Source organism: Maylandia zebra, linkage group LG7 (assembly GCF_041146795.1).
Source record: "Maylandia zebra isolate NMK-2024a linkage group LG7, Mzebra_GT3a, whole genome shotgun sequence".
NCBI lineage: Eukaryota > Metazoa > Chordata > Actinopteri > Cichliformes > Cichlidae > Maylandia > Maylandia zebra.
This window is the reverse complement of record NC_135173.1, coordinates 59144491-59159633: the sequence shown is the minus strand read 5'-3', so window position 1 is coordinate 59159633 and position 15143 is coordinate 59144491. Positions and strand designations below refer to the sequence as shown.

The 15143-nt window shown below is 39.5% G+C and overlaps 1 protein-coding gene across 9 annotated transcripts in view; it reads left to right on the top strand.

The window, feature by feature from the left end:
- Window positions 1-355: 355 nt before the first annotated feature.
- The window catches only part of LOC101482953 (zinc finger MIZ domain-containing protein 2), a 32176-nt gene continuing 17388 nt past the window's right edge, over window positions 356-15143 (top strand). The window contains exons 1-6 of one of the 9 annotated variants that reach the window (XM_076886804.1): window positions 356-468; window positions 7348-7423; window positions 9265-9382; window positions 10368-10570; window positions 13037-13205; window positions 14681-14899. In XM_076886804.1, the coding sequence (XP_076742919.1) occupies window positions 7380-7423; window positions 9265-9382; window positions 10368-10570; window positions 13037-13205; window positions 14681-14899 (753 nt within the window). In that variant the 5' untranslated portion in view covers window positions 356-468; window positions 7348-7379. Of the gene's footprint in view, window positions 469-492; window positions 786-863; window positions 1182-7347; window positions 7424-8327; window positions 8473-9264; window positions 9383-10367; window positions 10571-13036; window positions 13206-14680; window positions 14900-15143 lie in introns of those variants that run through there. The other 8 variants (XM_014411144.4, XM_014411145.4, XM_014411146.4 and 5 more) reach the window with 8 other exon arrangements.

The window sequence follows — 15143 nt, the reverse complement described above, 5'->3', positions numbered from 1 at the left end:
GCAAGACACTGCAGACACCTCTAATGACTCCAAAACACTCACTGGCCCTGCTGCTAAAATACTGCCAGGCATCAAGTGATATACGCACCTTTTCTTAGTGTGTGTGTGTGTGTGTGTGCATGCTGCCTAGGAGCCAATACTGTCAAACATGTGCATTGCAGGTGCATGTATGATGGGAATGAGTGAAAAGCACACATGTTGCATGGTGCATGAATCAAACATAAATGATCATTAGCAGGTGACGTCATGGTCGATGATGCCCCCCCCCAACTCCCAACTCCCTCCCTCTCGCCACAACACACACAGGCAACATCGCTCCTTTTCTTGTGTAATGACCTGCTGCTCTGGTCTGCAGTCACTCAGCCGCCAGACTTGTAGGAGGAGGGACGTGAAAATGCCTTTCTCTGTGGGAGACAATGACTCTGTGATCTCATGAATATATTAGAGGGTCACTGAGCAATGAGCAAGGTATACAGAGCAGCCATTCTCTGCCTGCAAAAACCTATTGTAATTGACTCAGCTGGAGTCATCGTGTGTATTGACACACACGAGAATAGCTGTGTTAATATATAAACACATTAGTTTACCTTTGTGTGTGTGTGCAATGATAATTGCAAAAATGCATTATAAATCGCCCAACTAGCCTCTGCTCGATAATACGGCCATCAAGCAGCTTTGTCTTAATGACACGACTGCGACACTAGTAGCTAAGCTAACGTTGTTTAGCTAACGTAACTACCTACAATCAAGCGGCTTCGTTGTCTGGCAGCTGGAGCAGATACGGGGTGAGTTCTGCGGGCACTTATTATCAGGAATACCGGTTCCAGGAAATTAGTAAGGCGCTTTTATTATCGCGTGAATAATTACTTAGTTAAACTAATTACTTAATTAGTTTAGGGTAGGAAAATAGAGTGTTACACAAACTTATCAACGCGAGCTAAGCATCCTCCATTTAGCTAACGGTGCCAACCGGCGGCGTGTTCACATCCCTCCACAGCTCTGTTTCCACTTCTCTGCTGGCATTCACAAGACAGCGATACACGGACTTGCTGCTAGGGTCACAACAGCACGTTGCAGCTAACCAATACGGGACTATTGCATTGTTTCCCCCCACCGTTTCCTTGCTTTTAAATCGCCATTCGGAATCAAAACAACCCGAGTTTGATCATCAGTCCAGGCAGGTCGGTGAAACAAAACATCTGCTATTCTCATCTTGTTTTTTTTTTTAAAGTGACGCTTACACACTCGCGCAGAGGTTGAACTCCTCCACACAATCTATGCTGCTGATTTTTCCTCCCGTTCTGCTGCACGTACATTACAGCCGCATGTTTTGTTTGTACTGCGATACTCTTGAGTTGAGTGCTAGTGTTGATTTGCATGTTGTACACGGCTCTGATTATCACCTTTTATTCACCTTATCATGTCTAAATGTATGTCACCATTAATTTGCAGTCCATTTCGTTAACTGGGTGTTTCGGGACATTTATAGGCATAGGTGGTCGTTGTTGTTGCGTTGCGATATATATTTCTGAGCTGAGGTAGCCAGTGCCCTGTTTTTTGTTTTGTTTTTCCTTGGCCATGACTTCCTGGATTGTGTGAGGGGTACAATAACATGTTGTTATGGCATGAAGACAGACTGTTATTTTGGGTCAGCGTTGACATGAAAAGACAGATTCTTACCTTTGTTAACCTCGTTATACGTTCAGAAAAGGCTCAAATGAATATTTATGGTGAAGACTTTTAGCTGCTTTTTCCTGATTTATTTAGTTTTTAAGATGAAGTTGGGCATACATTCTAGTTGGTGACTTAGTGAATGTAATTCAACACTTTCTTTTTACTTGTGTCTAGGATTGTATTTATGCCTAAGGTATGTGTGCTAACGGAAAAGGGGCTAGTGGAATAACTAGTCTAGTACAGTATAATATAGGATAGAAAAAACCAAACAAACAGAAAACATGAGTGAAGTTTGTTTAGGATTGAGTTGCACTTTGTACTCTGGACTATGACTGCAACTTATTGTTTTCATTAGGGGTGCACTGATTGTGAAATTTTTCTCTAGTATTAATGTTTAAAAACAGCTTTTGTTTTCCTTATTGTTCAGTGGAAATAATTTTTTTTCTTTTAGATTTTTTTTTCAAATTACTATAGACCACTCACACTGGTAAATGCCATATTATTTTCTGTTATTCTGATACCAGTCAACAGACTTAAGGTTTAAGAAAAAAAAGCTTTGAGCTTTTCTCTACACTTCTGTCCAAAATGTTTTCAGGTTGTTGTCACATGTGATGTAGGTGATATTTGGGAAGCTGACACCAAAGATTCGACCTTTTTTTCCCCTTGGAAGTGACAACTGTTTGTTTTCAAAGTTGCTTGTTAGTTAAATTTATCAATTGTTTCATCAGTTGGTATATATGAGGGGAATAATGAGCTTTTAGCTTGTTTTGGAACTGCATTTGTTTTAATACTAAAGACACAAACAGACAAGAGGCATTATTTCTTGTTAAAGTTGGCCCACAACTTCATCTAGGATTGCTGCAGACAGGCAGACACACACACACAGCCCGCTTTACTAGCAGTTAAAGTAGTTAACAATAAACAACAGTAGGAGGAATTTGGAAAGGTCAGTAAAGTTTCCTTCTAAACAATATTGTCACATTAAACATTTTCATAAAGGTTAACCTGGCCAGTGTACACACTGATGTTAGCTGCTTAACTATTAGTAGTTACTAGATCGCCACAAGCGTAGTTTCAGGGGCTCAAAAGCTAGTGTACTCCAAGTTCTGGGCCTACACTCTGATAATTCTGAGGGTTGCAGCTGAAGGTTAACTTAAGCTAGTGAGTAGTGGCTATGGCTAATAATAAAAAGCTAATTTTAATTTTGGAGCTACCCAGCAAACATCAGTCGTGTCCGTCTGTAACATTATAATTTATGGTGTTAATTTGACAGGATAACACAACTATTTGTGTCTGAAAGTTATTTCAAGAGGAAAGCTTAGCAACTAGAGCGAAAACTGGTATCTTATCTTACCAGCTTTATTTGATCAGCAATGAAAATGTGAAGCTGAAGTTACTAGAAGCGCGCTTACCTCATACAGTCTAAATATAATCACTTTTATTTTTTGTTAGCGTTAGCATGCTGTCTTCACAGATGCTTGCAAAGAACCAAAGTTGTGTTAGCAGCATAATGCGGTTGTTTTTGTCCTGGATGCCGTTTTCCACTTTACCATTTATCTCGTCCTTTTGTGCAATAAAAATAAATATCCATATGTCTCTTTATTTTCCTCCACTGACACACAAAGTAAAATCAGCTGATTGTAGTGAGAGTGCAAGAACTGATAAGTGGGGTCAATAGGCAAGGAACTGTAAACTGGTTTTCCACAACCACCGGTTCTCGATTCCCATTCCTACTCTTCACCACAGTGAGGATTGCAGCATATTAGTTTAACATTGGTATTTGGTTGCTGCTCTGTATTGGCAGATACTGTGAGCAGTGAATGTGAGTGCGAATGGTTGCCTGTCTCTGTGTTAGCCCTGCGACAGACTGGCGACCTGTCCAGGGTCTAGCCCGCTTCTCGCCTTATGACAGCTGGGGTAGGCTCCAGTGCCCCCCGCGACCCTGAAACGGATAAGCGAAAGTGGATGGATGGTAATCTAAAAGTGCTGGCTGAGTCTGCACTTGCTCAACTTACCTGTTTTGTTAGAACAAGACACAGTCAGAGCTTCCATCCCATCTCCCTCTTGTCAGAACCTTTCTTGCTGATGTGCTAAAGAACAACTTTTTCATTTTCCATCTTTGAATCACACATGTTATCCAAGGTAGAGGAAACTTATCTGTGACAATGCTAAATCACTGAAGCTATGTCCACCAAACATGGAAAGCATAAGTTTTCTAGCGAAACTGAAATAAGCACAGTTTTCATTGACAATATTGGACTGCGGCCACAGAATGGCTGTAATGTAAAGGATGGCTGCACATACTAATTGACAGACAAGAAGCTTTATGATACCGCTCACTGAGATTTAAAAAACAAAAACAGAACATATTTTTTTTTCTTATCAGTGTATAGGGGTGGCGCTTTTTGCATTTTTAAAATTTTGGCTTTGAAAGGTATCATAAGTCTCCAGTTCTTGATCTGAAGGTCAAAGTCCCAGAGACCTTGACCTCAAAGTTAAGATCAGAGGTCAAGTTGTCTAAAAGATCTAGACAGTTGGATTTTCAGATACTGTGAATTAGGAGTCAAATGTGTGTCAAATTGTTAAGTGGCTTTTTTTGGAATTTGCATCAGAGGTTTACTTTCTTTTCAGTTGTGTGTGTGGGAGAGAGAGAAGTGAAGTGTTAAATAGGGCTGCAGTTTCTAATTTTTTGTGATGGATTAATAGTGTTTTGTTGAATAGTCCAACTTGCACATTTTCAGAAAAGCAGCAATTATTTGCATTTGAAAAGCTTAAATTTATTAATTTTAGGCATTTATGCTTAAAAATTAAAAAAAAAAACTATCTGAAATTTTCTTAAAACGTTCTTAAAAGCAGGAGCTGGAAAGCAGGAATGCAGGTATAGGAGCAGAGGGTCAGTTGTGAGTTGATTGAGTGGCTTTGGTGTTTTGGCTGGCAGTGTGTTGACAGTAACAGAGAAGCAAAGAACATATGGTGAGAAATGAAATGCTGCTAGACATCATTTTGTCATTTCTGTACAGGTAGTCTGTGCTGGTTGTGTTCACATTAAACCTGTGATAAAGTTAGACATCATAGATGTTTCATATTTATTTTTGTGTGGTTTTTGCCATCCAGCTGTAATGAGACAACAATAAGTTGTAAAGTGCTGGAAGTGCTTTTTGATGAATGAGAATTCAAGTATGGTGGTTACATGATCCAAGATTCAACTCTCTCTTTCTTTCTTTTTATACAAAATATGAAGTGTCTGACCTAAATCTACAAAGTGCAAATAGAAAGCCAGAGAAAAGATACAGTGGGAGGGGATGTTCAAGGCTCTGATGTTGGAAAATTAGCATGTCAGTTGGTAACTGTCAGATAAAGAAAACCTTGAGTGGGAGAACCCAGGAGGAGAGCAGTGGCAGAGCAGTGAGGAAGAATGTGCTGGGAAAAAAGCATCTGTCATTAAAGGAGGAAAAGGCACAAATAAAAAAGCAGCGGTGTTAACAAGTTTAATCTGTTCTTGCATGTTCTCATGTGGTGTAACCTTTTTTGAACACTGTAATTAAGACATGCTGTGTGTGTAGATTAAAATGGTCCAAGCGTCACATTTGTCTGCACAGTAGAGCTGCAGAAATGTGACATTTCAATTTATGGAGGTTTGATGCTTTTTTTTGTCACATATGACAGGGTGTCTTTTACAGATGTACCAATATCAGGTAATTTTAACCTTTTTCTTGTATAATAATATATTGGCAAATATAAATTGCATTTATATTTGCATGGATGATAATTAGCTGTTATGTCAATTTTGCTTTAGCTACATAATAAAAGTAATTGAGTTGTTTTAGGCTTTTAGCTTTTCATCACACGAAGTCTTATTTCTTTATATTGTTCTTCTAAGGAGCCACACTTTCTTGCAGTTTTTCTGAAGCGGTCTTGAGACGGTAGTTCAAAGTTTTACTTTTACAGACAGACATGTCTATAGGAGATGAAAGTCATACATTCTTCACTCTATTGCTAAGGGAGAGGCAAGCCACCCTTGATAAAAACCTAATTTCTGTCACTTGGATACGCAGTCTTGCTCTTTGGGTCACTACCCATAGCTCATGACAAGAGGTGAGGGTTGGGCCATAGTTTGACCGGTAAATCAGTAGCTTTGCTTTTACGCTGAACTCTCTTTCTACCATAGCAGACCAGTACTGCATCACTATAGCCACAGTCCCAACCTGTCTGTCAGCAAGACCATGAGATGCTTAAACTCCTTCACTTGGGGCAGCACCTCGTCCTTGAACCAGTAGACCATGGCTTCAGACTTGGAAGGGCTAATTGTTATACCCATTGCTTCACACTCAGCTGTGAACTGCTCCTTTTAAATCTAAAAGACATGGATTGAAAATACACTATGCTTCAAAATGGATCGTGGTTTTTTTTTTTTAATATATATAATACTTGTTTATTAAGGCCCTCTTAAAATAAATTTGCACAAGTAAAGACAGTGACAAAATATTTTAGAGAACTGAAATATCAATTGACTGTATATTCAAAACACTAGCATTTTTCTACAATATTACAACTTTGAAATGGCACCGAATAGTAGGAAGGACACGGCAACCTGCTAGTGATCAAAGAAATCAGAACTCAGAACAGCGCTATATATGCCTTTTTAATCAACTTCACACTACCATAAACCTCCAGCAACCAACTGGGAGAGTAATATACATTGTTCCCTATTGTCCCCCAGTTACATGAGCTTAAATTGATGTCACTTAAACACAACACAGAGATGTTCTGGACATAAAGTTAAAGTGGTTGTTTCTTCACATTCTTTTAATGGCTTGAATTCATTTTGTAAGGGTTTGGACTCCTTTGAACACAGGAAGCAAAAGAAGTACCTTTTGTATTGGTGCCCTTTTATAACTATGGGCCCTATTGGCTGATGGAGTTAATGGTTAACTCGTGTTTTTTTTTCATTAAAATTTCTTTTAGATTAATCTTTAAAATGACTGTAAATTTATTTATGTATTTATTATTTGTAAAATTATGTTCACACATAAGGTGTGTTCAGATGTGTTACCATACTCAGATGTTTGGGTGACAGCAAATTATTTACCCAGGCGATAATAAATTTGATGTTTTGTTTTGTTTTGAATAATGCTTTTCATTTTTTAATAATGAAAAGCATCAAATTGTCTAATTGAAATATTTTAAACGGCAAATATTTCATCTTTTCATCCTTATGATTTTTTCTAAATGATCAACTAGCTTCACTTGTGTTTTGGATTCAGAAATAATCAAATTGATAGTGATCTCTGTCTTCAAACAAAAATAAAACAGGAAAAAATTCTGCTTAAGCTTTAAACGTTTGTGTCGGTAAGTGACTATTGTACATTGGTGTTCTGAGAGAGGACGGTGCCTCTCTGTTCTCTTAAATTTCTTTTGATATCAGCAGGCTAAATATAGCTCGCAGCACCCCTCCCCCTCCTTGACGAGGTATCAGAGCCAAGAGAGCAGTCAGTGATAGGCTAACATTTTGATGTGCACAGTGACACACACACACACACACATTAAAGTGAGTTGCTCAGAGTGGGACGGCACTGTCTTTGTGCACAGAGTACGGGCTACAGTGATGATAAATTGCTGCTGTTTGCGGCACCAAATGAGATTTGAGTATTCGTCTTTTTCTGTGCGTCTCAGGGCTGCCACTGGAGGATGGTGGGGGTACTCCGATGAACCTCCTCAAGTGCATGAAACCCTCCTTGCCTCCACAAAGGTATCCACACACTCACACAAGTGTGACCATAAGCTCAGTGTCCTCAGGTGAATCATGTGACCCTTCACCTGCTAAGCCAAGCAAGAATGAGTCTTGCATTACTAGGCAAGCCACTACAAGTTATAATGGAATGAAATTTTTCCCATTAGTTGTTCACTTATTTAATATGATTTAAATATACAAATTGGTTATTTCATTAAAATTTTCAAATTATTTTTATGTATGTTTGAAGTGTTCTTAAAACTACTCTTTCCACATCATATCTTCTAAAATTAAAATATGAATAACTTAAATAACTTTCATTTTCAAGCAAACGTCCCAAGCATTTCAAGGCTCAAATAGACTAAATCAGTTTTCTTTGGATTTTGGAGAGCAATCCTGCAGTAAGCTTTTTAAAGGTCTTACACCAGATTTGTCTATAACTGATTGGTTGTCTGTGATACCTACACTACGCCTGGTACAATAAAAGAAATAGTTATGTTTTTCAGAATTTTGAAAGTATGGTTTATTGTGAAATTCCCAATATAAAATCTTTCTTTTATGGCTTTATGCCTTAAAGGGACATTGTCATCTCCAGTTTCATCAGTGCCGTCTCACTTGATGGGGAAGATGTTTTTTTTGAGACACAGGTTCAGAGGGAGAGTGAAGTCAGCGCTGCACGACTTGTAGTGTCAAGCGATAGGAGTGTGCACTGCGTGTGTTAGCTATTCTGACCAGTATCAACCCTTCTTCATTCTGTCTCCTCCTGCACTCCATGGTCACATTTTGCTGTTTTTATGGAGACAAATTCATAACACATATGAAATTATGATAATTTTTATTATGAACTATTAATTTAACAAAGTTCCTAAACATTACATGTTAAGCAGTCATTCGTAAGCAGTCTGTTTTGTGCTGGCTATAGCTGATGTTCCCCTGCAGGCCTTTCCTCATGCAGTCATGGAAAATCAAAGGAAGAGAAGTCCAATTGCAGAACCATGCTGGCAAATATAAATCAATGCAGATGGATAGAGAATGGATGGAGAATCTTTTGACTATAGACATGCTCAGTAAGTGTATGTGCTGCACCTCCGACCAGGAAGAAAACTTGGATGCATGGATCTGTAAATAATAAAGGAAAAAAAAGAAGCAGATAACTGAATTCCCTCCAGTTTGAACTATTAAAGGGAATCCAGAGTGTTTTCTGTTAAGTCTTTTTGGATGCATCTGGATTCGCTTAAGCCGAAACAGTCTTAATTGAGTGCAGCCATACAGCTTGATGACTGCTGTTTCACTACAGAAAGAAGTGGAAGAAATGTGTAGGCAGCTCAACAACAAGCAGTAATGGTTAAAAAGGGGGAAAATGGGGAAAAAAGTTACAGAAACATATTGAATCTGATTATTAAGTGAACAAATGCCAGATTAAACTTCTATGTCTTTACCAAAATATGGAAGAGTAATTTAAAAATATTAAAACTAAAACATCCATAATGGTGTTGAAGGTTTCAGTGTCAGTAAGCCTTTAAATATTGTGCTCTGAGACCGGTGCTGTCCTTTCCAGTAAATGGTTTTCAAGGAGGAAGCAGAAACCTTAACTGTGAGATAAATAAACCATGTTATGGTTCATCATTAGCTCGCCAAAGTAAAAGGTGCAATGATTACCTTTTACTCACGTCCTTGTGCTACAGCAGTAAAATGAGCTGTAATAAGGTCTGTTTTCATCATCTATTTTCGTTAGGAAATAATAAAGTTATGTCTGATATTCTGACATTTAATGTTATTGATATCTAGATGAAAGCTCTCTCTGCCTCTGCTGAACCTCCACAACTATCCCAGTGACTCGTATTCATATCCTCCTGCAGCATTGGCGGCTCCTTCATAAATGAGCCAGTCTCCTGGCAACCAGGCACCAATCAGCACGCAGGATCTCTCTCTGTAGTAACCACTGTGTGGGGTGTGACCAATCACACACACAATCAGGTAACACATGACTTGGTATCCTGGGTATCCTGGGACATTGTTCTCCTCCTGTTGGCTGTAACTATACAAAAGACTAATTTCGGAAGTATATACAAAGCCTGGGTTTAATTCAGAGTATAAAATCAAGGGCTGCTATTCTGACTGAGAATCTAGAAGTGAAATATTTCCCTTTACTAAAAGGGCTAGATTTTGTAAGAGGTACTTGTGCATATTCAGTTTGTTAACTAAAATAGATGGTAGTCAGGCAATCCCCTGTTTGGAAGCTTATTGTAGTGGATGGGGTCAGCAGCGAAACGGATGTCGGCCCCTCCAAAAAGAGGAAAAATCTGGTGTAAGTGCACACTGTGTATGAGATTTTCAGCCCTGTTCAACAGGGGACTAAAATAATTGTATTACTCTCCTTAAAGCCACCAGAATCCCTTGACGAAAACAGTAATTTTGCCTTGCACGATATGAGAGCTGCTCGAGCACCAGTGTTTCAGTGTGTTGCTCGGTATTTTTCATCATGATTGTTTTTTTGTTTTGTTTTTTCATAAATGTCCCGTAATCTACTATTAGAAAAGTAAAGATTAGAAAACAATAAAGTCATCAATGGGCTAGCTGCTTTTCTCTGAAAGACTTTTACTTTCAGGACACTGATATGGCTGAAGTTGAGCTGCTCTCAACGGTTACATCCACATTTCATTGTTAAATGTCCTATTCCTAACCTACAGTGCTGTTATAACTTTCACAAATACTGTTTCGTCCCAAAGACCAAAACATGTTTGAGTCTACTTAGAAGTACATGTGTAAAAAAATTACTTAATTATTTTAAAATAAACTGTCTCTCTTTAACTTTCAGTTTGAGTGTTAAGAGTTAACCTAGGAAGCCCACACTTTGGTCTAATGAATGTCTCCCACCACCTTGTCTGCCTTCATATCTTCCCGTCACTTTATGGTTTATATGACTGTTTGGGGTGAAATTATTCCTCCTATTCCTATGTAGGTGTTTGGTGCACCCATGGGCCCTGGCGATAGCTCTGGCAGTCACATGATGCCCGGTGGTAGCCCTGGTATGGGTCCTGGGATGGGCTCCCAGTTCATAGGTCAGCAGTCATATGGAGATCCTGTCTCGAAAGGTTATGGCCAGCCAGTCATGTATGGACGTCCCAGCACTGCTTACAACCCAGCCTCCGCCTACAGTGGAAGGTATGCCATCCTATTGTTCTGATTATTGGCCAGTCTAGTTGGTGCTGTGAAACCACATTTTTTTATGCTCAGAGAAAAGGCAAAGAGAAACTACTAGTTGTAGTAAATTATGATCACCAGTTAATAGGTTAATATGCTTTTTCATGTCAAGTTAAAAGACATTGTAGATCCTTCAACACCAATTATTAAAAAGATGTAAGTGAATGTATGTATGCATACATTTTACCTTGAACGTCATTAAAAGATATATGCTGTACAGTCATTCCACCCTGGAAAATGAACATTCAAAGAAATCATGTGTATTTTAGTACTGACTATTTACACAGGCACAACTCCCCTAGCTTGCTGACTACATCCCATAGAGATGGTTTTATACTGTCCGACTACCAATATCACCGTAAGCAACTGAACTCATCTTTATCATTGCCAAAGTAACCTTACAGGGAGTGCAGAATTATTAGGAATTATTGAACAACAACCATGTTCTCAATGAACCCAAAAAACTCATTAATATCAAAGCTGAATGTTTTTGGAAGTAGTTTTTAGTTTGTTTTTAGTTTTAGCTATTTTAGGGGGATATCTGTGTGTGCAGGTGACTATTACTGTGCATAATTATTAGGCAACTTAACAAAAAACAAATATATACCCATTTCAATTATTTATTTTTACCAGTGAAACCAATATAACACCTCCACATTCACAAATATACATTTCTGACATTCAAAAACAAAACAAAAACAAATCAGCGACCAATATAGCCACCTTTCTTTGCAAGGACACTCAAAAGCCTGCCATCCATGGATTCTGTCAGTGTTTTGATCTGTTCACCATCAACATTGCGTGCAGCAGCAACCACAGCCTCCCAGACACTGTTCAGAGAGGTGTACTGTTTTCCCTCCTTGTAAATCTCACATTTGATGATGGACCACAGGTTCTCAATGGGGTTCAGATCAGGTGAACAAGGTGGCCATGTCAGTAGTTTTTCTTCTTTTATACCCTTTCTTGCCAGCCACGCTGTGGAGTACTTGGACGCGTGTGATGGAGCATTGTCCTGCATGAAAATCATGTTTTTCTTGAAGGATGCAGACTTCTTCCTGTACCACTGCTTGAAGAAGGTGTCTTCCAGAAACTGGCAGTAGGACTGGGAGTTGAGCTTGACTCCATCCTCAACCCGAAAAGGCCCCACAAGCTCATCTTTGATGATACCAGCCCAAACCAGTACTCCACCTCCACCTTGCTGGCGTCTGAGTCGGACTGGAGCTCTCTGCCCTTTACCAATCCAGCCACGGGCCCATCCATCTGGCCCATCAAGACTCACTCTCATTTCATCAGTCCATAAAACCTTAGAAAAACCAGTCTTGAGATATTTCTTGGCCCAGTCTTGACATTTCAGCTTGTGTGTCTTGTTCAGTGGTGGTCGTCTTTCAGCCTTTCTTACCTTGGCCATGTCTCTGAGTATTGCACACCTTGTGCTTTTGGGCACTCCAGTGATGTTGCAGCTCTGAAATATGGCCAAACTGGTGGCAAGTGGCATCTTGGCAGCTGCACGCTTGACTTTTCTCAGTTCATGGGCAGTTATTTGGCGCCTTGGTTTTTCCACACGCTTCTTGCGACCCTGTTGACTATTTTGAATGAAACGCTTGATTGTTTGATGATCACGCTTCAGAAGCTTTGCAATTTTGAGACTGCTGCATCCCTCTGCAAGATATCTCACTATTTTTGACTTTTCTGAGCCTGTCAAGTCCTTCTTTTGACCCATTTTGCCAAAGAAAAGGACGTTGCCTAATAATTATGCACACCTGATATAGGGTGTTGATGTCATTAGACCACACCCCTTCTCATTACAGAGATGCACATCACCTAATATGCTTAATTGGTAGTAGGCTTTCGAGCCTATACAGCTTGGAGTAAGACAACATGCATGAAGAGGATGATGTGGACAAAATACTCATTTGCCTAATAATTCTGCACTCCCTGTAGAAACACTTGAAGAAGTAGGCTGGAAGCCAGCCATCAGTTAACACTGGAATGATGATAGTTGATCTAACTGTGGTACAGAAGGTCATCATGAGAGATAGGTCCTGCATTTAGTAACCTTTTACATAACCTCAGTAAATATTTCTTGCCCACAGTTGCTAAACAACTGCAAACAGCTATGCAGCCCACCACATTTCTTTCTTTCCATTTCTGTTTTGTTTTGATTCCCTGCTATAGTTTTTTCTGCCTCAGGCTCTTCATATATCGGATGGAAGAGGGTGATCTCCCAAATCAGAGCCATATCAAATATAAATATCTTGTTTTGACTCTAGTGGTTAGGACTGAAATGCTTTTTTTAATTACATGCATGTAATGTAATATGGTTGCTCTCACCCACGACTCTGACTCATGCTAGTGACAAAACGTCACATAGTTATGTGTAGTTTACTAATCCCACTCATCTCCCAGTTTTCCTTTCTCTCCCCACAGTTACTCTGGAAACAGTGGAGGTGCCGGTCTAGGCGTTCGTCCACCCTCAGATTTCACTCAGGCTGCTGCTGCTGCTGTTGCTGCCGCCGCTGCCACAGCAACTGCCACTGCTACAGCGACTGTTGCAGCAATACAGGAAAAACAGAACCAGGAGCTGAGCTATGGCCAGGTAAAGGTCTCTGAGAAAAATATGTGCATCTCTTTGTGTTAGGGGAGGCATGCAAGAAGAGAAAAGGGAGAAGCTGCACATAGCTTTCATGGTTCAGGTGCAATCATTTGATGTAATTAGCTGATTTTATTTTCCATAAATGATAGTGAGTTGAACATCTGAACTCTGCGTTGGATGTTACCAGATGTTTCTGGTAGTTGCAGCTCTAGTTTCAACTTGTTCGTGTTGATCCTGATTGCCAAATTTTTGACTCGGATAATTTTAGCATCCAAGGTTGGACCTGTTACATGTCCCACTCTCTGCCTATAATCTCCTCTGAAGTTATTAATGAAGACACAAAAGCACAAAGAGAGCAGCAGGCAGTGATCATGTGCATCCTCTTTTAGCTTAAACAGACATGTCAATCAAGTATTTGCAATAAATGGCAATAAGTCTTTAACATCACTGTGGAGGAATTTTGGCTCACTCTTCCTTACAGAATTGTTTTAATTCACCTACTGTGGTGTGTTTTTGAAACATTCAGATGTTGACTTGTGTATTTAAGATACGTCTGGTGCATGACTCAAGTGTGTTTGAGCTTCAGGATTTTCTGGTAGAGAGCAGAATTCATGATTACATCAGCTATGGCAAGTCGTGCAGATCCTGAAGCAGTAAAGCAGTCACAGAGAATCACACTACCACCATCATGTTTGACTGTTGGTATGATGTACTTTTTCTGAAATACTGTTTCATGCTGAATGTAATGGGTTGTAAGTCTTCAGAAAAGTTCTGCTTTTGTCTTGGCAATCCACAGAATATTTTCCCCAAATTTCAGGGAACAACGAAGGTACTTTTTTTTTGGCAATGTGAGATGAACCTGACAGTTCTTTTTAGTCAGCAGTGATTTTTACATTGAAACTCTGAGCAAAAATTGCAATCTGTTAATATTTTGTCATTGTTGAATCATCATACCTAACTGAGGCCTGCAGTTTTTTAGATGTTGTTCTGGGTTCTTATGAGACTTGTGTGACTTCTTAATTACACTTGGAGTAATTTTGATAGGCTGAGCAATACTGAGCTTATTTTCCTTAAAAAATACACTTTAAATAAAAAAAAAATGCTATTTTTATTTACTTGGGTTATCTTTGTCTAATATTAAACACTGTTTGATAATCTGAAAAATGTACTGTATCTGAAAGTGTGACAAATATGGGAAAAAAACCCAAAACAAAACATCAGGTAGGGGTCTTTTGATCCACAGCACTATATTGATATTGATTAGACTTAAGTTAAATGGGATTCCCATTTTAAGTTACAGGTTGTATTTATTTCAACTACCAAAACTGCGACTGGGCAAAAGTAACTTTCACAGCTCTGAGTTGCTTAATAAATGCAGACCCTGACTCGCTGTGACTGAACTCTGTGAACCGTCAATGCTGTGGAAAAGATCCAGTTAACTTTATAACATTTTTGTTTTTTTCTCCTTTCCTTTTCAGTTGGGCGGAACATCCTCTTACAGCACCCAATTCCTATCTCATGCGGGCCCCCGTGGCCCTCCAGGGATGAACCCTGGCGGGATGATCTCTTCAAGGTCTGGACTTCCACCTTCCACCGGAGGCTTGTATCCTTCTCACCCTGCGCATATTCAGAGGATTCCACATCAAGGAGGCTATCCAGGCGGACAACAAGGACTCAAACGGCCTTTCCATTCCGAGGTCTGTGATCCCACCAAATGTTTGCTCAAACTCAAACTATATTATAGTATATTGTCCTCCATCCATCTATTTTTTTCTGTATATGTTTATCAGGGACTTGGGGTGGGGTGGGGTAGCTACCATATTCTAGCTACCATAGGGCAAGGGTCAGGGTACACCCTGGATTGATCGCCAATCCATCACAGGGCTAACAAAGAGACAACCATTTGCACTCACATTAACACCTGTGGGCAATTTATAGTCA